We start from the raw sequence: 21,574 nt of genomic DNA, 5'->3' as shown, positions 1-21,574 counted from the left end.
CAAAGCGTTCAGAATCATTGGAATCTCCCGCGATGACGCTATCTCCGAGGGCCTTTCACTTAATCACCACAGGCAGGTTGGTGGTCTTTCCGTCTTCTACCGACTCCTCTCCGGCCTTGCTCCCACAGCTCTCTCTGGGCTCTGTCCCCCAAATATTCCTGCAGGTCGCACAAGATCTGCCTGCAACCCTCTTATGGTTAAAATGCCAAAATCAAGACTCTGCTCACCTTCACTCCTTCATTCCTCTTTTCTCCCGCCTCTGGAACAAACTCCCTCACTCTCTCTTCAATCCCATTCCTCCCTCCAGGTCTTTAAAACGGCTGTTCACGACCATCTCTTATCTTCCCCAATCCAAAACCTTGATCTTTTCTACCCCCGCTAATTTCACCCCAAATCCACTTTGAGGTGACTTTTGACTTCTTTCCTGGAAGTCCTTGGTGTCCTTGCGTTTTTTACCTATCCTGCCTCCCCACAGGCCCTCTCCCTCCAAAAACATCTCCCGATGTCCCTGCTCTCAAATGTTGTGTTTGTGTGCTTCCTCCCCTTCTCTCCCCATCTTGTCGACCGCTCCCCTTTTTATATACTTTGTTTGCTTGATTTGTTTGTTTGATAAATGTTAGCTCTTTCACGAGCCTCGACTCTGTATACAAAAACCATTTTGTATATATATATATATTTTTTCCCCAAATCACCTGGACATACCTGGAATGCTAAAAACACTGATTACCGATTTATCGTAATGGTCATAATGTAATACAGTAAATCAATCAATAAATCCATCAAGACAAGAACATTGCTCACACTTGTTTTATTCCACAAAATATCGTTTGTCAAACATTCCTCTATTTGGGTCTGCCAAGAGGTAAAATGCACTCGAGTCAAGGTAACACACAGGAATACTTAGATACAGGTGTATCACAGTAGTAGGTGTTGGAAAAAAAACCCATCTTTTCACTGGACCATGTCGAGACCATGATAGGTTTGAGACAAGTCTGCAATCCAGGGTCCAGTTGCTGTTCATACGACAAGATTCTCCCTCTCAAAGAAGCAGCATCCGACATGAATCATAAACCCCCACTGCCTTGTGCAAATGCTTCGAACCAAACCGCAGTCACAGGATTACATCTAACAATAAATACATAGATACTGTGCAAAGGGAAAACAAAAATTACACGAAATCAAAAGGTAATCCTCAAGATCAAATGTGCACCATATTCAAAGGAATAGCTCTGGCACTTGAAATTGGACATGGAAACGCATTCAGAAGACAGAATACACGGACTGTTTCACGGGCACGAGGATCAAGAGGTCTTTAGGTGTCGCGGGTTAGACAACAACCGATCAAGGAACGACAAAGTGAAAACAGCTTCGTACGGACAATGCAAACACGGCACAGGAACAAGTGAACAAACACGAGACAAAATCCAGAAAAACATACCACCGCCGCATCATGTACTGATAATCATTAAATCAGATAGTTAAGATACTTCATGCCAACAATGGAACTGGTAAATCAAACTGTTCATCGATATTGTCCTTATATAAATACAGTTCTTCATTTTCTAGGTTCATCGAGTTTCAGGCCTTGTTGAGATTTGAGGTCACAAGTACTGTAATTGAAATTGGGATTTTCCCTCCCTTCAAGGTGTTCATGTCGGATGTATGACGAATGAGACGCCTGTTTATGACAAATGTTGAATTTACTGGAATTCTAGGAAGCAGTTTCTGACTGGGTGGATGAGGGAAGTGCAGTAGATGCAGATTATCTAGACGAGTTTTCAGAAGGCATTTGATAAGGTACCACAAAGAAGACTATTAACGAGGGTGAGGGCTTGGAGAAAGGAGCCAACTGGATATGAAACTGGATTAGTGATGGGAAGCAAATAGTGGGAGGGTGTCTATCTGGGAGGATGAAAGTAGTTGGGAACCTCAGGGATCAGTACTGGGACCATTATTATTATTATTCATAATTTCCATTATCAATTGACAATGTCAAAAGAATGGGGTTAAGTGTCAGCCTTCCAAATTTGCAGATGACACAAAGCTTGGAGGAAAGGTAGACAGCAGATAAGGGGTGACAAGCTTCAGGAAAGTGGAGGTGCTGTCATAGATTAGTTTGACGAATCGCAGATGTAGTTTAACACAAGGAAATGCAAGGTGCCGGGGATGGGGATTGACATGATGCAAGGGGCAGTCTTGGAGTGTTTCCCACACAAGGATCTGGGGGTGCTGATCTACTCTGCCAGAAAAAACAAAAAAACACCGAACATGCGATTTATTCATGCAACACCACGGGACACTTGAGGTGCAAACCTCAGATAAAACTATATAATAATCTAATAATAAATAATCATAAATAGGCATAGAGTTGAGATGGGAGGGGGGGAGGGGGAAGAGGAAGAGAGAATGATATAATACTGCGTTGGGCGAATGTTTTCACATATAAATCCAATGTGGAAGTCAGAATCTCCTCAATACTGGATATGTCCACCTTCGGCAGCAATGACTGCATTGCACTGTTGTCACATTGACCTTATGAGCATTTGAATCTGAGCCTGGAGAATAATATTTTAGGATCAAATCAGCTCATAGACGATCTGTGGCTGTCTTGGCATTGTCCAAAACAAGTAAACTATAATAACAGTGATCGAGGATACCTTCGAGATGTTCAATCGGATTAAAGTCTGATGTGATGGAGGCCAAGGTATCATGACGAACGTTGGCATTGATAACATTCTTTGTTCAAATAGCATTATCGTGCATAAACATGATTCCTGGACCATGCCACTGAAGGGGAGGCAACACGTTGCTGCAAGATCTCAATGTATCGATCTGCCATCAGATTGCCATGGGTACGGATCAAGTTGATGCAAAAGCTATCAGCAACAACACCCACATCACGACACTTCCACATACACAATGTGTGGCTTCCTGGACAGAGACTGGGGCATCTCTGACTGCATCGTCTGAAGACATGTGCGCAGCTATCATGCCTCTCAGACAAACCTGGATTTGACACAGAACACAACACTTGCTCATTGTTCCATGCCCATCAGACGTGCTGATTTCACCACTGCAAGCATGCTCAGATATGTCATTGTGCAAGTCTTGGACATTCAACTGGACTACGAGCATTGATCCCAGAATCATGAAAACGCCTCAACACGGTGTTGAGAGTTGGTCTAATCTGCAAGGTCCAGGGAGTGCGTTTGCAATGCTTTGGCAAGTTTGAAAGTGATTGCGTAGTAGATGGTTCGTGTGACTATCATTCCTAAGCGGGAGTCACTTTGGGACATCTATCTACTCCCTGGCATATCTCTTGTTAATCCTGTGACTTGATATATTCTGAAGCTATAGATAGTTCCTCTTCTCACTTTAAAGAGCGTTGCAATGTGGCTTTGGAAATAATGTGTTCTGTCCATCCCTCGTGTCAAAAAGGAACTTATAATGAACGCTGAAACAGTTCTTCAACAATTACATTATCAATTCCACATGTTGGATTCTTTTTTTGCAGAGAGTGTAGAAAGGAGGTGAGCAGACAACACTGGACCAAGCAGGTATAGGTTAAGCTAATACGGGTTTAGGTTGTATTCACATGAGGATAAATTATAAATCAAAAGAGGCAGTGTTAACGCTATACAATAATTTAGTGAGGCCTCAACTAGAATATTGTGCAGATGTCTTTGCCACATCTTAGGACGGACAAAGCTGCCACAGAGAGGGTTCAGCATGGAGCTTTTAGATAAATTCCGGGGTTAGCTAGACTAAGCGACGATGAACGGGTGAAGGAGACAATACTTTATACAATAGAAAGGTGGAAGTTACAAGGGGATAAATATGTTTAAGACAATGAAGGGTGTAAATAAAATAAATGGAGAATATTTTTTCATTGGTGTCCGAATGTACTGTGATGGGACTACAGGCCACAGCTATGGAGTAAGAAAGAAGAGTTGAGATGCTAGTAAAGCAAGGGTCTTCCAAGTCAGATTAATGGATGGAATTGTCTCCTTGGAATGGAAGTGGCTGCAGACACAGTTGATAGGTTTACATTGGAATTAGATAGTTACCTCAAAACATGGGGATAGTGAGGTACATGGACATGCTAGGACGTGTATGCACACCTCCATCACCATTTGGTATGGATGGGTGATTGTGATGTGTGTGAGGGTCTCGTCCAAAGGTGAATGTGCTGTCGGTGTTTGTTCATTCCTCACCAGCAATTGTGTGCACTCCATCCCCCCCACTAAAAAGTTAAATCAATTAAAAACATCTGGATCAAAACAATCGTTCTGTGTGCATATTTTGTATGTGTAGGTGTGTATAACACCTGGTGATATCTGTGCCTGTCCTACAGTTCTCCTCTCCACCTCCGAGTTGATAAACCAATAAAAAGGATTAATGTGAACTTGATGTAGAGCAGGCATGGATGGGTAAAAAGGCCTTCTCTGTCAACATTTATTGTATTGCTTGCATTTCCTGGCAGGCCACTCAGATAAATAACACAGGTAGGTTATTCAAATCTATACTCAATGATCGATTCTTCATCGTTATTGCTCGAAAAAAAAATAAAAACATGGAGTTGAATACTTATGACAATCAAATCCAAAAAAAGGATCAAGGATGAATGTTTTTCATATTTGAAAATGTAAGGGTGGACACATTATTGGAGGAATGTCAAATTGGTCCCAATGAACGCACCCTCGGACCTTGTAAACAAAAGGATGAGATAAGAACCGTAAAAAATAACAACAATTGTGAATGTGTTGAGTATGTAAACCCACACAGAGGGACACATTGCCAGCATACCTGGCTTTGTTAATGCTCATTCTTGAGTCGCTTCCTTGAAAGCCACATAAACTTCTGGGTTGGCCAAGGCAAAATCTTCAGCAGTGTTTTGCGACAGCCAATCGGATTTCTGGATGTGGTCTTGCAACTGGCCAATCAGGGCCTCCACCGAGTCAAAGGACTCGTGCTGAACGCCATTGCTTGCAGCATTTGACTGGATTGCCTTGAGCGAAGCAACTTCGACTGATGCACTCAACTTTGCCTTGATATTACACAAAGCTTTCTCCAATCTGTCCATACCTGCACAGGTTCGTGCACACACGCTCAAAACACAATTTTGCATCTAAACATTTTCAAAGAATAATTTATATTGCTGCTCTTCACGCAAAATCTCAATTGATCGATCATCAGAGGCTCACGGGCCTAAAACGCTGAATACGTGCCAGAAACTGGCTTAAAGTCCAGGTGACATGAATTTTAACTTTCAGAATAAACATTAATTTCCATAATATAACAGTAAAAGCAATAATATTGTTATGCAAATTTCATTGTTGCCATGAAACTAAAAAGATACGAAATCAAAAGGCCAATTTTTGTACAATGCCATACCAAGACCATTACAGCCATGCAATCACACGGGGAAAAGCTCGCCAGCTTTTGGTCTAAGTTTATAGTATTGCACATAAGTGGCGGTTAGGAAAAAGAAAATCCCATTCCCACAAACCCCTGGCCTGGACCTCGAACATTCAAGGACTCTGGTCTTACAACACAGGTCTGTCCTTCCAGGTTGCTGCTGCCACACCAGGCATTCTATGTCGGATATAAATGCTGCTCTCACAGGATGTCCCGACTCGTCCGTCTCTCCCCGATTATCTTTTTTCTGTTTCCTTCCATCCCCGACTACTCATGTTCTGCGCTAACCCCTCTGAACACCTGTAATATACCTCTGGCTGGGCGCTCCTCTCTGCAACCACCTACTGTTTGTGTGTTGTACCGTCCATTCCTGTTCGACGATTCCAGATAAATCTTTCCGTGAACATGGACTACTTTAAATCATTTCTCTGAACTCTCATCTGTAGAGATTTCAACTGGCACCATACTGGTTTGGCTGGGATTTTGCTCAACATCAACCAGCCACAGCATTGCAAAGGACTTGTGCAACTCCCAGCTCAGACGTCAGTGTCCATGTTCTCAAATGGTGCTTTGACGCTTTCGCTTATCCTTTGCCTGCCCTCAATTCCATCCTTCACCTTCAGTGACCTGTCTGTAAAGGGCGTTTCCCTAAAGAAAGCTTTTTTCCCCGAAACCAATCGCGCGCTCACACATACCGCAATGTGAACGTACAAGTGATTATAATTAATTGCAGCAAGCCTCAACAACGCGTGCGCTGCGAGGTGAAAAGTCTCCAAAAATATTGGTTCACGAGTTATCAAGTGACCACTATATTCGTCATGTGTGTGTGTCTGTCTGCAGCATAACTACCCGATATCATCCGATCTTGATGAAACTTGGGTGGGAGGTTGATATCATGATCTAGTTGTGTCCTGCCTAGAGTGGGCGTATTGCGCCCATTGTGGGCGGAGCCACGCACGAAAAAGATGTCTTATTAGGGGGTAATCGAGTTCAAGCCACATCTTCTCCAAGGGGTTTGGTGGAATCTGACAGGGGTTTCGGTATTTGGTTAGTCGAATGTCATGTCAAGTGAGCTCGGTTTTTCATTTTTTTTTTTTTTTCCATTTCATTTTTTACCACATTTTCAGTATTGTGTAGCCAACTAACCTCATAACTGATTATACATTATTTTCTATCTCATTTCAAGGTCAGTAACCTTCGTTTTGACATTTCCGGGCCTGGCCTGTCCGGGCCTGTTTTGGTTACAGTTCGTCCTTCGTCATTGAATACAGCTCGCTCATGAACCATCGTCGTCTCCTGACTAGTCTCAATTTTTATTTATTTATTTATTTTAGATATGACCGAAAAACTCATCGCTCAAAGGATCACCTGTGTCGCGTTTGCAATTGCACGCAAGCTTTTTGCAGACACGCAGGCCCGTTAAGGGGCACAGCGTTGGCTTTGTTTTGCATTATTTTAATAGCGTTGGCTTTGGGCGATGGCCTGGAAATTCGCCAGACCTCAATCCAGCGGAGAACCTTGGAGCCATTATGAAAGAGTGAGTTGAAGACCGCTTGTTGGCTTTTTCGGAGAGCGAACAGTGTTCCCGTGACCATTTAATGGATATAATCAACGAGGTCTTGGAAGGAATGAAAGGTGATACTGACCTCTTTTGCAATTTGTTGAGGTCGTTTCAAACGCATTTGAATCTTGTGAAAGCCGCTGGTGGAAAATCGATAAAAAATTAAAGTCTGAGGTGTGCATCCAGTCAGGGAAAAAAGGCATTCTTTCGGGAAACACCCTTTACAGCCAAAATAATTATAATACAGAAGTGAAAAAAGACATCTTCTCAACTATAGAATGAAAAACTCACCCTGCTGGTGATTGCTAATCGTTACCTGTGTCAGTAGATAGGTAGAACAATGGATGGAATCAATAGGACCAGGGCATATTGCTCATTGCATCTTCTGCAGACCCATGCATGGCTCTCATGTCTTTCAATGACAAACCTGGATTTGACACTGAACACAAAACTCGTCCACTGCCTCCATGCCCATCGCATGTGCTTATTTTACCACTGCAAGCATGCTCAGATATGTCGTGGTGCAAGTCTTGGACACTCAACTGGACTAAGAGCACGGATCCCTGCATCAAAGACACCTCAAGACGGTGTTGACACTCGCTCTGCAAGGTCCAGGGAGTGCGTTTGCAATACTTTGGCCAGATTGATTGCGTAGTAGATGGTTCGTGTGACTATCATTCCCGAGTGGGAGGATGGCATTGTGATGGCTTGTTAAAGAATAATTCCTGATTGAGGTATGCTAATCTCGGTAAGAAACAAAGTGAAGCTGACGTTTCCTGCATTGACACTTCTTTTGAGCAAAATGGGGCATTAGCCCTCATCTTTTGCACCGATGGAGTTAAACGCCTGAAACGTCAGCTTCTCCCAGCTTCCCACAGCAGTTAGCATACCTCGATCGACATCCCATTGATTTAATCCATAACTATCGGCCAGCACACTAGCTTGGTAACAAAAACAAAGCAGTGGGCTCCATCATTGCAGCTGACAGTCTTTCCTCTTCTCAAACGGCCTGATTTTTGATGAATGTGAATTCCATCTTTGTCACTCGACTTTGGATATACTGCTGCATCTCTCTCAATAGGATGGATGCCATAAATTTCAAACAAGCAGTTAGGTTAGGGCTGTGAATTCTCCTGCATCCATCAATGTCAATGATAACTAGACGGTGTGAGCAAAAACATGTTCCATGCTTAAGTTAATGCAAATCATTGCTCTACAGAGGGATTTCTAAATGGGATGCAGCATGTCATACCTAGGTCGAGAGACTGTTGTTTCTCGGCAAAGACGAGGCGCACCCAACCTGGCTCGGGGCAGAGGAATGCTTGTCCAAGACTGACTATCACCTTGGCCTTTATGAGAGCTCGCCATAGCTCCAACTCAGCCTCAAAAGTGGGCTCCTTTAGGAACTGCCAAAAAAGTTGGGAGTGCAGAGTTGGGGGGGGGGGGGGGGGGGGAAGAGGGGTGCCCCCACCTTTATTTTTTTTCCAGTAGTTTACAATCAAGATAAAAACATCCCGTATTTAAACGCGAGTAACAATAATGAACGTAAACTGGATTTGTGATTTCACGTACACTAACTAAACTAATAAAAGGTAATTTTGGAAGTCAGACCAAGCTACCCATTATGATCAAGCCCGAGCCCCCCCTAAATAGAGAAGTCAAAATACACCTATACATGTGGCTGTGGTTTGCATCATTGCTGGATGTGCGGCTGTGGCTGATGCACTGCCCCATGTAGGTTAAAGCAGGAATTTGTAATTGCTAACGATGCCAGTGATAGCTCGCCTAGTCTTCGCGAAATACACCATGGGATATTTAACGTCCAACAACTAATGCTGGCAGACGGATCCTCCAGCTCAACATCCTAAAAATGGCATACACGTTGACGTATCGCCCTGCATGTGAAACACCAGGATGACAAACCATAGCTGCACCCAGATTCAAACCCAGGCTTATACATCTCAGGGATGACTAGTATCTCAACCAAAGTTTTCCCTTCCATATCACTGCGCGACCTTCCCTCAAACAAGCACCATTCGCAATGACTTCAGTTCAGCACGAGGTGAGAAATTAAAAATAAGAAAAGAGAAGTAATGACAAGACAGAGGAGGGCAGGAAAGTCTGGGGGGGGGGGGGGGGGGAAGTGACTGAGGGAGGAGGAGAAAGGGAAATATGTTTAGAAGGAAGAAATAATCAGGGGAAGGAAGGGAAGAAGGTGAGCATTGACAGGAGGGTGTGGGGGCCAATAATTCCACTGTACTTGCATACATAAAAAAAATTTTTAAAAAAAGATTGTCCATTATTTCTGTTGTAAAGACAATGGGTAAATAAGCAAAGCTGGTCTATTTCATGAGCAGTCTGGAAACCTTTACTATGCAAATATACTCAACTGAAAAGCTACTGTTATTCCCAGGCATAGAAGCACCATGAAGGTGAAGAAGCCTAAAGTATTTGTGATATCAATCACAACACAGAAGCTTAACAGACATCATATCACCTGCTGGAAGTTAGCCCATATGTAGAGTCCCGAGGCTCGATCCAAATATGGGATTCCCATTGACTTCAAGCGGCCTGCCATATATGTGTGAGCAGCAAGGAGGCGAGCACGATTCGTCGGTAAGAACTCGCTGTCAATCCATTCTACAACACGGGTTGTGGAAATAAATAAATTACAGGACAGTTATTCCCGATTGGGATATAGAAAGTATTCTGCCATTATTTCACACTTGGTGTGAAATGAATCAACTGAGAAAACACGATGCCACATACCCTTATCGGACAAACAATATATGAGGTAAAGCAAAATTCAAAAAAAATGCTCAAATGTTTCATGTTGAGCATTAAACAGCATGCATTATACGACAAAGTAATGTCAGACAATAATAGTTGTGTGATGCCAACCAGGCTTTAGGTTTGAATGAAAGGAAAAAAAAATATATAATATACATACACCACCAATCAAAAGTTTTAGAACACCTCAATTTTTCCAGTTTTTATTGAAATTTAAGCAATTCAAGTCCAGTGAATAACCTGAAATGGTACAAAGGTAGGCAGTAAACTGCTCAAGGTTTAAAAAAAAGTTTAGGTCAGCAAAAACAGGAAAAGAATGTAAATTGCACAGTTATATTGTAAAAAAAAGGCCTTCTTCAGGAAACAAGTAATGGGTTAACAACTCACAGCTGCTCTGCAGCAATGCAAGTAAATTAAGCCTTGAAAGTTGATTCAAACAATTCCTACAGGTGTCCCAACCTCTGCTGATTACTTGATTACAAACCCCTGTCTGTATAAGCACAGTATTGAAACAGACTGTTATTACACCCTCTGAAGCATTATTTGGACAATATTGCACTGCAGGAAGTAGTATATTGCTATTGTAATGGCAAGAAAAAGGCAATTAACAAAGGAAGACAGACAGACCATTATAACCCTGAAAAAGTGTCGGTCTTTCATTTGGAGAAATTGCAAAGAAAGCCAAGGTGTCCATGAGTACAGTTTCCGACACCATCAAAAGGCACTTGGAAACTGGAGGAAACTCTGACAGGAAGAGGTCTGGCAGACCCAAAGGCACAACAGAATCAGAAGACAAGTTTGAGAGTCAACAGCTTGCGTGATAGGTGGCTCACAGGGCAACAACTTCAAGCACAGCTTAACACTGGTCAAAGTAAGCAAGTCAGTTTCAACTGTGAAGAGAAGACTTCGAGCTGCAGGTTTGACAGGTCGAGTGGCAGTAAGAAAGCCATTGCTAAGATGGCAAAATAAGAAAAAGAGGCTTGCCTGGGCCATGAAACACCGCAAGTGGACTACTGAAGACTGGCCGAAGGTCTTATGGACCGATGAATCAAAATTTGAAATCTTTGGTTCATCACGCAGGGTTTTTGTACGCCGTCGAGTCGGCGAAAGGATGGTTCCTCAGTGTGACACCAACTGTCAAACATGGAGGAGGATGTGTGATGGCCTGGGGTTCTTTTGCTGGATCCAGAGTCAGTGACTTGCACAGAGTGAATGGCACCCTGAACTAAAAGGGCGACCACAGCATTTTGCAGCAACAACAACAACAACATGCATTTTAAAGGCCATTTTCCCTGCTAGAGCGGGGGTTAGCCTTGCGGGCCCCATGACAATCTTCTCCATTTTGCCCTATTTTCTGCATCTCCCCTTTTTGCAGCGCCATGCAATAACCTCTGGTATATGCCTAGTTGGTCAGGGATTCATCCTACAGCAAGATAATGACCCTAAACACACCTCCAGGCTATGTCAAAACTACCTTCGAGGAAAAGAATAAGACGGTGGGCTTCAAATCATGGAATGGCCAGCACAGTCTCCAGACTTAAACCCCATCGAGCTGGTTTGGGATGAACTGGACAGAAGGGTGAAAGCAAAGCAACCGACAAGTGCAACACATGTGGGAACTTTTGCAACAGTGTTGGGAAGAACTTCCCAAACAATATTTGATTTCCATTGCAGAAAGAATGCCACGAGTGTGTTCGGCGGTTATATCTGCAAAAGGTGGCTACTTTGTTGAGTCAAAAATTTAAATTAAATTTTGTTAAACAAAATGATTCTATGATTTCTTTTTTTATCTCCAATTGTTTATTTGTTCTATGCTTAATTTCAGAGTACATTGAGACATTAAACTGCATAAATATCAATAAAACTGGAAAAATTGAGGCGTTCTAAAACTTTTGACCGGTAGTGTGTGTGTGTGTATATGTATGTGTATATATATATATATATATATATATATATATATATATATATATATATATATATATATATATATATATATATATGTGTGTATAAATTTGTATTGGTATACTTGAATATTTTTTTGTATACTTGGTCAGCAATTGCTTCACCTTCAGCAATAAGAAAAGCTTCCGCAATAAGATGTACACTTTTTAAAATATCTGTTTTTTGTGTTCTCCATCATGTTTCCACTTTATCGACCTTCATTGCACGACAAACAATGCCATCCAAAAGTTGTAATGCAAAGCCACTTGTCCAATACTGCCTATTTAATTAAAAAGTGGAGACAAAACCAGACTATAACTTTTGCCCATATATGACTGATTAACCAGCAAAAGAACCCATCCCCAGTGACAGAAAAACTTAGTCAATCTATTATTATTTCGTATTCAGCCTGTGGATGCCAGTTGCATAATTGCTGGGAGTGCAGCTGTGCCACTGATGCAGTGCCCTGTTTCCAGTAAGCTGGTACTCATTTTGCCAACCTTGGAAGAATGGCAGGCTGAGTCAACCCACCTGGTGTTATTTATCGGCACAACAGGGACTCAAACTCAAAACCCTAAGATATTTAGCCAGCCACCTTAACTATTAAGCAAACACCAGGCTTTCCAGTTAATCAATCAATTAAAATAATTTCAAGAACCTTAAAAAGGTCAATTGTATTGCACTTGAGATTTCACTCGGAACCAAAACCCAGCTACATGTACTGCAAAATGGTGGTGCAACATCAGGCAGCAGAGGTTGGATTTGTGTTTAAAAAATAAAAAGAGGGCAAATATAGCTATTTTAAATTATGTGTTACAAAATGAAGCTCTATTAAATAGACTTCAATCCAGATGTTCAGGTTGATTTTAAAGATTACCGGAAGGGATGATCAAAGTGAAATGAAAATGCAAAATAACCAATCAGCATCTTTTCTAACAGCATGGGAAGCAGCTACAGTAAACGGGAGACAAGAACGCATGAACACCATGCTTCACAATATATATATATATACATATATATATACATATATATATATATATATATATATATATATATATATATATATATATATATATATATATATATATTGTTGCCAAAATGAGGATTGTGGTTTTTTTTTGATTGTGTTGTATTGTATTGTAAATTGTTATGAATTATTGCTTTATTCTGAGCCCTCCTTGCTCCAGTCTGTTGTATAAAGGTCAAAGGGTGTTCCGGCAGTTAATTCCATAAAGCATACATTGAAGGACACTATAATACCCTTGTTCAGTAGTTTATTTCCTTATTATGTGTATCAGGGTAAGGCCTTGTCTTCCATTAAAATGACACTCCATTGCACCAAGTGAAATCAGAGTAGATCCCCTTTCATTCCCATTCCCAAAAACCGCAATTGCCAACTGTTCCCTCCGCGACTCCATTCGCCACGAGGTAGGCTCGGAGAAGAAGGGCGTGTCTCCACCTCGTCATAGAGGGGAGGAGTGAGCCAGCCCCGAACAACCAACCAAGCACGAGGGGTTTGGTTTGAGAGGGCGGAGGAAGAGCGATTGAGGAGGTTCGCGAAGGTTGAGGGGCGGGGCCTATATAACGCGCCGCGGGACGCTCCCCAAGCAGTTGAGTTCTGAGTTCTGCAAAGAGACGAGCTTCAGAGAGAAGTGCGCAAGGAGTAAAGAGAAGCGCGGGGAAGCCTTGAGAGAAGTGCACGACGTCACCCTGCTCGCTCCCAGCCTGACGAGGCCCGGTTTGCTGTGCGCCCTGCAAAGCCTTCCAGCTTGTGGTCCGAGCTGAACCTTCCTCCTGGTCCAGCCAATCGTTCCTGCCTCCATTCCCCATTCGTGTGAGTCCATCTCTGTTTGTTCTGTCCTGGGTATTTAATTAAGTTTGTATAAGCTAGTATTTTCAGTGTCACCTGCTTTTTCCATGTTCCCTGTAAATAACCGTGACTGCTCCTTTTGCTTGTGTGTGTAAATAATAAATCCCGTTACTCTTCTGTACGTCTTCTTCTTCCTCTTTACATTCGGTCGCTTTAGAGTTTTCCATATTGAATATCTGTGGCGCGATCTGGCCAACGTTCGGGGATCGGGTGAATCGGGGAAACTGTTCGGCCGCGGTGCCTCCGCTCGGCAAACAACATCCTTAACCGCGGACCGTAACAATATATATATATATATATATATATATATATATATATATATATATATATATATATATATATATATATATATATATACAGTGGTACCTCGGCTTACGAGTTTAATCCGTTCCGTGACGGAGCTCGTAAGCCAAATCGCTCGTAAGTCAAAGCAAATTTTCCCATTCAAATGCATTGAAATGCTATTAATCCGTTCCAGCCTCAAAAAAAAAACACCAATTTTTTTTGTTAGGTGCTTTTAAATAACAAAAATGTACTTTATAAATAACAAATAATGTATAAACAAGCACGACCTCGTATATACTGTACATAATACAAGAGAATGTAAAGAAATAAACTGGTTTTATTAAGCAGAGGAGAAGAGCATGCCAGGTGAGGTGTGCGTGTTGTCGACTTGGCGAGGCAGTACGATCGTACTCCTTCTACGATATGTACGATTTTGAAGCAGAAGGAGTCCATAAAGGCTATAACGCCAGCCAAGGGCGCTACGATTATTTCAAAGCTCCGGACCTCTATCCATGAAGATATGGAGAAGTTGTTGTTTGTGTGGTTGAAGGAGAAGCAGCTCGCAGGAGATACCGTGACCGAGAGCATCATGTGTTTGAAAAGATTGAAACTCGGATATCGAGCACGGACCACGAGGTGTTTTTTCTTTTTTCTTAATCTCGGTTTCAGTGAACTTTTGCTGTGTGCTCACGTGTACTGTACCTGTACCTGTAATGGTACGTCAGAGGATGGCACCGTGGTCTTTCGGCGGTGTTTAAGCTGGCCGTCTTGGCTTCTGTCACCATTGGCATTGAGTCTTTCGATGTAGGTAGGTCGTTGTGTGCCGGTGCCTTGGCCGAATTCCTTCATTGCTGCATTGTTAGCTCACCTGGTTTTTTATACCACATCTTTGGTTATCGGACCAGCGAATGACGTCATCTCCTCCAAAGTATGGCTTATTCTCACTTGTCTTGGACGATCTTCTACTTCTAGCCTTCCACCGTGCATTTGGTGTCCACTGTACTTACTGTACAGTGCCTGGTAAAATTGATGTAATGGGTTTTTGACCGTCAACGCCATGAACCGTCATCCGCCATGAACCGCCATGAACCGTCAACGCCATGAACCGCTAACACTCAAAAGCCCATTTATCGCGCCTTATAAAGCAAAACGCAAACCGAAAGCCATGCCTCTCAAGCGAGGCGTGCTTCCGTGGTCACGTGATCCACAGGTGTAGCTCATTATACCCGCACGCGCGACACGCTTTGGCGGTCACGTGACCAGCCACTCTGGAGGCGGGGATCCCCGCCGATGACGTCACCGGCTGGAGCAAGGAGATTCCTCGCTCATGTATTTCGACGATTGCGTGTTTTATATCCAAGCAGAGATGCTTTCACGGCAAGATAACCGCGTGAACGGAACCGGAAGCCACAACCGGAAAATTCAAAAAAATAAATTTTTTGAGCTCGTACATCGGATCTCGGCTCGTATCCCAAAGCAACAAACCGCCCGAGCGACGGCTCGTATCCCGAAAAACTCGTACGTTGGGGCACTCGTAAGCCGAGGTACCACTATATATATATATATATATATATATATATATATATATATATATATATATATAGTAACGGATTTGGGAAACCATGCACTGTGTAATTCATTGTAAATATACCCCCATTGTAAATAATGTAATGATTCCTGTAAATACCTCCATTCATGTAAAGATCAAAGGTCGTCCTTTAGTTAGTCCATCGCACACACGTAGGCCATCATAGAACCTCTCCATAGTTATTTCTTTATTATGTGTATCAGTTAAGGCTGTGTCTCCACGAGTTGACCTTGCGCTGCACCAAATGAAATAAGATAGAGCCCCATTGCCAACTGCATTGCCTCCATTGCCAACTGCATTGCCTCCATTGCCAACTGCATTGCCTCCATTGCCAACTGCATTGCCTCCATTGCCAACTGCATTGCCTCCATTGCTAACTGCATTGCATCCATTGCCAACTGCATTACCAACTGCATTCGCCGCCATTCAACATGTGCTCCAACTCAGAGAAGAAGGGCGTGGCCCCACCTCGTCATCAAGGGTGGAGCCCCCGAACGACCAACCAGAGATCAGGGGTATGGCTTGAGGCATGACCAAGAAACATCGAGCAGGTTCGCGAAGATTCGAGGGTGTGGCCTATATAACCTTTTGCGCGGAGCCCCCACCAAAGTTGAGTTGTTGAGGAGTTCCGTGGCAAGCAGTTCTGCAAAGAGAGTTTGGGGGAGGTGCTTGCGCAGGTGGCGGTCCTGCTGAGCTTCGGAGGACGTACGAGGCCTGAGAGACGCTGCCCCCTGCACGTGAAGCCCTGACGCGCTGCTGCGCACAAAACCTGCTGTGTGAACCAGATTGCAGGGGAGTCGGCGGCCGTTCGCCTCCCAGCCTGCCGTTCTGCTCAGACGTGAACCTTCCTCTCCTCCCAGCCATTCGTTCCTGCCTTCATTCCCCATTCGTGTGAGTCTGCCTTTGTCTGTCCTTTGTGTTGTCCTGGGTAAAAGTTAAGCCTGTATAAGTAGGAATTGCCCTGTGTATCTGCTTTTTCATTTTCCCTGTAAATTACTTTTATCTCTTCTTTTCTTTGGTTGTGTAAATAGTAGTTAATAAATATCTGTTCCTCCATTCTTCGATTTCTTCTTTGTCATCCGATCGCTTTAGTGATTTCTCCATTGAGTTCCTGTGGTGCGATTTCGGCCGACGCTTATGAATCGGGTTTAGTCCCTTGATAAACGGCTCGAACCGCGGGCTGCTAAAACCGCTCAGCAAAATACCATCTTGTCCGTGGTATCGAGCGGAGTTACCCACCTGCCTTGTGGAGGGATTGGCGGGGGTGTACGGCAATCCCTTGACCAATCACCTCGGCCAATCCAACCCCACGGGGGAGCGGGGTAGCTTCAGGATCGGAGACGGCCAGTGCAAATAGAAGGGGGATTAATCCCCCCCCTTGCTAAGGGGAGCGCCGTCCCCGTTTCCGTAACAATTGGTGTCTGGGCGTGAGATTTGGACCCGAACCAAATTTGAAACATCTTTGAAAAAAAAAAAAAATTGGTCCAAATTTGGAGCGGCCGAAATTTTATTTAACATCCTAAATTTAAGTCGTGCCATGGATAATCAAGGCGATTGGGTGCCGGTAGGGGAGTTAGAAGAAGGGTTAGAGTCAACCCAGGACCCCAGGGAGGAGGTGGGAATAATGGAGGAGCGCAATACGCATTGGGTAGCGGGAGTTTCAGGCGCACAAGATGGCATTGAGGAGTGGAGGAATGGTTGATCAGAGTAGTGACAGCAATGTATGAGAGTGCGCACAGCTGTAAGGACGAAGGACGGGAACAGTGGTGAGTTTGAGGTGAAGGTGGGAGTGCATCAGGGGTCAGTACTAAGTGCACTACTATTTGTAGCTGTGATGGACGTGCTGGCTCAAAATGTAAAGGAGGGTTTACCGTGGGAGTTGTTGTATGCAGATGATCTGGTGTTGCTTGCAGAAAGTATGGATGGACTGAAGGAGAAGATGAACAAGTGGAAGGAATGTATGGAGACAAAAGGTCTGAAGGTGAATATCGGAAAGACGAAGGTGATGGCAAGTGGTAAAGCATGTGGTGAGGTGGAAAGAACTGGGAGGTGGCCATGCTGTGTGCAGGGCGGGTGTCGGAGTGAACTCCATTCAACGTACAATGTGCGCAGAGTGGGTTCATCAAAAATGTAGTCGTCTGAGAGGGTCATTAACCAGTGTGGCAGCTACATTCAAGTGTAAGGTGTGCACAGAGGGAGCTGCAGATGGAGGAAATGTTGAGTTGGATCTTGGAAACAGCATGAAGCTGGAAGGTGTGAAAACGTTTTGCTACCTAGGAGAAGGTGGATCAGACTCGGCAACAGTTGCTAGAGTGAGATGTGCATGGAAGAAGTTTCGGGAACTCAGTGGCGTGCTGACGAGGAGGGGAGTGTCGTTGAAGCTGAAGGGAAAGGTGTATGCTGCATGTGTGAGAAGTGTTATGATTTATGGGAGCAAGACATGGGTAATGAACATAGAGCAGCAACGAAGGCTGGAAAGGGTGGAAATGCGAATGGTTCGGTGGATGTGTGGAGTATGGTTGAGAGGAAGACAAATGATGAATTGCGAAAGATGATGGGAATAGAGCCTGTGATTGATGCTGCGAAGAGAAACAGGTTGAGATGGTTTGGTCATGTGTTGAGGAAGGATGAAAGTGACTGGTTGAGAAGAGTGATGGAAATGAATGTAGAAGGAAGTAGAGGATGGGGAAGACCGAGAAAGACTTGGCTAAAAGTGGTGGAAGAAGAAATGCAGGCAAGGGGGTCAACAAGGGGAGATGCAGAAAATAGGGCAAAATGGAGAAGATTGTCATGGGGCCCGCAAGGCTAACCCCCACTCTAGCAGTGAAAATGGCCTTAAAATGCCTGTTGTTGTTGTTGTTGTTGTTGTGTTTCACACTGAATGAAAAACGTGAAGGCAGAGCATGGCGATTGTGATATATGACAGGTTCGACGATATGTTCGGCATGAACGGCATATACATAAAAATGGCTGAGTGTGGAGAGTCAGCCGTTGTATGCCGTAATGACAGACAATCACATCACCCTGTCATGTGACCAGATTCTCAGCCCTGATTGGTATACGTTTGAGGGGAACAAACATACATACAGACAGACAAACACTGTTTGAGACAGCTATGCCTGATGGGCTATGCCGAGAAGATACTGTTTTTGCCAAAGCACTTGTTCACTATTGTGCCGAAATTTCAGCTTCTTAGCTCAAAGGATGGCTGAGATATTGCCCAGACAAAAACAAGAAAACAAACAAACAACAAAAACAAACAAACAAAAACAAAAGAAAACAAAAACAAATAAGAAAACCGAGTACTTCATTTCGGCACACGTCGTCAGACCCCCTTCGGCACCTGGAGATGGAATAGGGAGGAAGTGTTGTGCAAAAATAAGGTACATTTCATAGGTTTGGTAGTTGAGCAAAGAAAGTTCTTCTGACCTCTGTCTCGAAGCAGTTGCGCAACGGAGGATTGCAAAGGTCCAGGGACACCATGCACGTATGCTACTTTGCCCAGCGCCTGGATGACTTCACTGCTATGTGTGTGAAGAACGCCAATTCGCAGACCAGATGCTGCAAAGTCCTGCAACGGAAAGACAGATGGAAAGAAAAACAATTCTTTACCTCACCTTTATTTTGACAACAGTACTGGACTCAATAAGACAATGGTTTTTATGAACTGTAAACCAATAAGAGTACCCTAACGACCATGGTGAATATGGTGCGACTGATGTTTTGAGCACAAACCCTTCATCAACATCAGCCACATCTCATTTACCACAGTAGTGAACATATCGTCATGTTTACGACCCCATATCGCAATTGCAAAATACCACAGTTGGGTGTGGAGTCGTAACCGCTGAAGCGGTCGCTTTGTGGATAGCCAAATTCACGAGGCAAATGCTCTGGACATGCTGCTTCTGCTGTCTCAACAATGGATGGAGGCCCTCAATGGCAAACAGGATATCAGAGCTGTCTCCTTGGCATATCTCGTGCCTTATATACGGTCTGGCACCCCACCCTGCTCTCCAAACTCTTCTGGTATACTTGGTAATCGAAACGCATGTCTCGTGGGCTTCCTCTCCTGTCGTCAACGTGTAGCTCTAAATGGAATTTTCTCATCTCCCATTCCTGTCCAGGCCACAGTTCTTCAGGGCAGTTTTCTGGGCCCTATGCTTTTTCTGGTATTCATTAATGATCTCTCTGACTCAAGGAAAATCCTCTATGCTTTTGCTGATTATATCCACTCTGCTGCTCCATACACTACCGGTCAAAAGTTTTAGAACACCTCAATTTTTCCAGTTTTTATTGAAATTTAAGCAATTCAAGTCCAGTGAATAACCTGAAATGGTACAAAGGTAGGCAGTAAACTGCTCAAGGTTTAAAAAAAAGTTTAGGTTAGCAAAAACAGGAAAATAATGTAAATTGCACAGTTATATTGTAAAAAAAGGCCTTCTTCAGGGAACAAGTAATGGGTTAACAACTCACAGCTGCTCTGCAGCAATGTAAGTAAATTAAGCCTTGAAAGTTGATTCAAACAATTCCTACAGGTGTCCCAACCTCTGCTGATTACTTGATTACAAACCCCCTGTCTGTATAAAATCAGCATTGGAACAGACTGTTATTACACCCTCTGAAACATTATTTGGACAATATTGCACTGCAGGAAGTAGTATATTGGAAACTGGAGGAAACTGACAGGAAGAGGTCTGGCAGACACAAAGCCACAACAGAATCAGAAGACAAGTTTCTGAGAGTCAACAGCTTGCGTGATAGGTGGCTCACAGGACAACAGCTTCAAGCACAGCTTAACACTGGTCGAAGTAAGCAAGTCTCAGTTTCAACTGTGAAGAGAAGACTTCGAGCTGCAGGTTTGACAGGTCGAGTGGCAGTAAGAAAGCCATTGCGAAGATGGCAAAACAACAAAAAGAGGCTTGCCTGGGCCATGAAGAACCACCAGTGGACCACTGAAGAACGGAAGGTCTTATGGACCGATGAATCAAAATTTGAAATCTTTGGTTCATCACGCAGGGTTTTTGTACGCCGTCGAGTCGGCGAAAGGATGGTTCCTCCATGTGTGACACCAACTGTCAAACATGGAGGAGGAAGTGTGATGGTCTGGGGCTCTTTTGCTGGATCCAGAGTCAGTGACTTGCACAGAGTGACTGGCACCCTGAACCAAAAGGGCTACCACAGCATTTTGCAGCGCCATGCAATACCCTCTGGTATATGCCTAGTTGGTCAGGGGTTCATCCGACAGCAATACAATGACCCTAAACACACCTCCAGGCTATGTCAAAAATACCTTCGAGGAAAAGAACAAGACGGTTGGCTTCAAATCATGGAATGGTCAGCACAGTCTCCAGAGTTAAACCCCATCGAGCTGGTTTGGGATGAACTGGACAGAAGGGTGAAAGCAAAGCAACCTACAAGTGCAACACATTTTTGGGAACATCTGCAACCATGTTGGGAAGAACATCCCGAACAATATTTGATTTCCATTGCAGAAAGAATGCCATGAGTGTGTTTGGCAGTTATATCTGCAAAAGGTGGCTACTTTGCCGAGTCAAAAATGTAAATTAAATTTTGTTAAACAAAGTGATTCTATGATTTCTTTATCTCCAGTTGTGTATTTATTCTATGCTTAATTTCAGAGTACATTGACACATTAAACTGCGTAAATTTCAATAAAAACTGGAAAAAATTGAGGTGTTCTAAAACTTTTGACCGGAAGTGTATCTCATCCCTCAGATCGGCAGGCAGCAGACTCCACTCTCCGCAGACCTGGATAAAATCACAAACTGGTCAAACAAGTGGAACATGTCTTTGAAGCCTGACATCTCACACTCTCAATATGTCTCGCCAAAAAGACTTCATGGAAAACCCTCATCTACTTTCTCAACAATCCTCTCAAAGTTCTGTCACTCAAGCTTTTGGGTCTCCATCTGCCTGATCTTTCCTGGGAAAACCACATTTCCAAGCTGGCCTCCAAAGCCAGTCACCGTCTGGGCATCCTCAATCATGCGAGGTCCTTTCTTGCACTTCTGAGCTCACCACATACAAAGCTTTCATCCGCAGCTCAATGGAATACTACTCTCCCCTCTGGGCTGACACTCCTGCCACACATCTAGCT

The 21,574-nt window shown here is 43.6% G+C and overlaps 2 protein-coding genes across 4 annotated transcripts in view; both read right to left on the bottom strand.

Moving 5' to 3' along the window:
* The window catches only part of LOC137425091 (uncharacterized), an 891,893-nt gene that overhangs the window by 543,492 nt on the left and 326,827 nt on the right, over positions 1-21,574 (bottom strand). The window lies entirely within an intron of this gene.
* ACCS (1-aminocyclopropane-1-carboxylate synthase homolog (inactive)) overlaps positions 792-21,574 on the bottom strand; it is a 96,786-nt gene continuing 76,003 nt past the window's right edge. Inside the window, exons 11-15 of one of the 3 annotated variants that reach the window (XM_078772958.1) lie at positions 18,883-19,024; positions 9,477-9,619; positions 8,232-8,385; positions 4,807-5,085; positions 792-2,234 (exon numbers count right to left, since the gene is read on the bottom strand). In XM_078772958.1, coding sequence (XP_078629084.1) covers positions 4,823-5,085; positions 8,232-8,385; positions 9,477-9,619; positions 18,883-19,024 — 702 coding nt within the window. In that variant the 3' untranslated portion in view covers positions 792-2,234; positions 4,807-4,822. Of the gene's footprint in view, positions 5,086-8,231; positions 8,386-9,476; positions 9,620-18,882; positions 19,025-21,574 lie in introns of all 3 variants that reach the window. The other 2 variants (XM_078772964.1, XM_078772952.1) reach the window with 2 other exon arrangements.

Source organism: Myxine glutinosa, chromosome 1 (assembly GCF_964187855.1).
Source record: "Myxine glutinosa chromosome 1, kmMyxGlut1.1, whole genome shotgun sequence".
Lineage (NCBI taxonomy): Eukaryota > Metazoa > Chordata > Myxini > Myxiniformes > Myxinidae > Myxine > Myxine glutinosa.
Note: the sequence above shows the minus strand (reverse complement) of the source record. Positions and strands in the feature narration are given on the sequence as shown.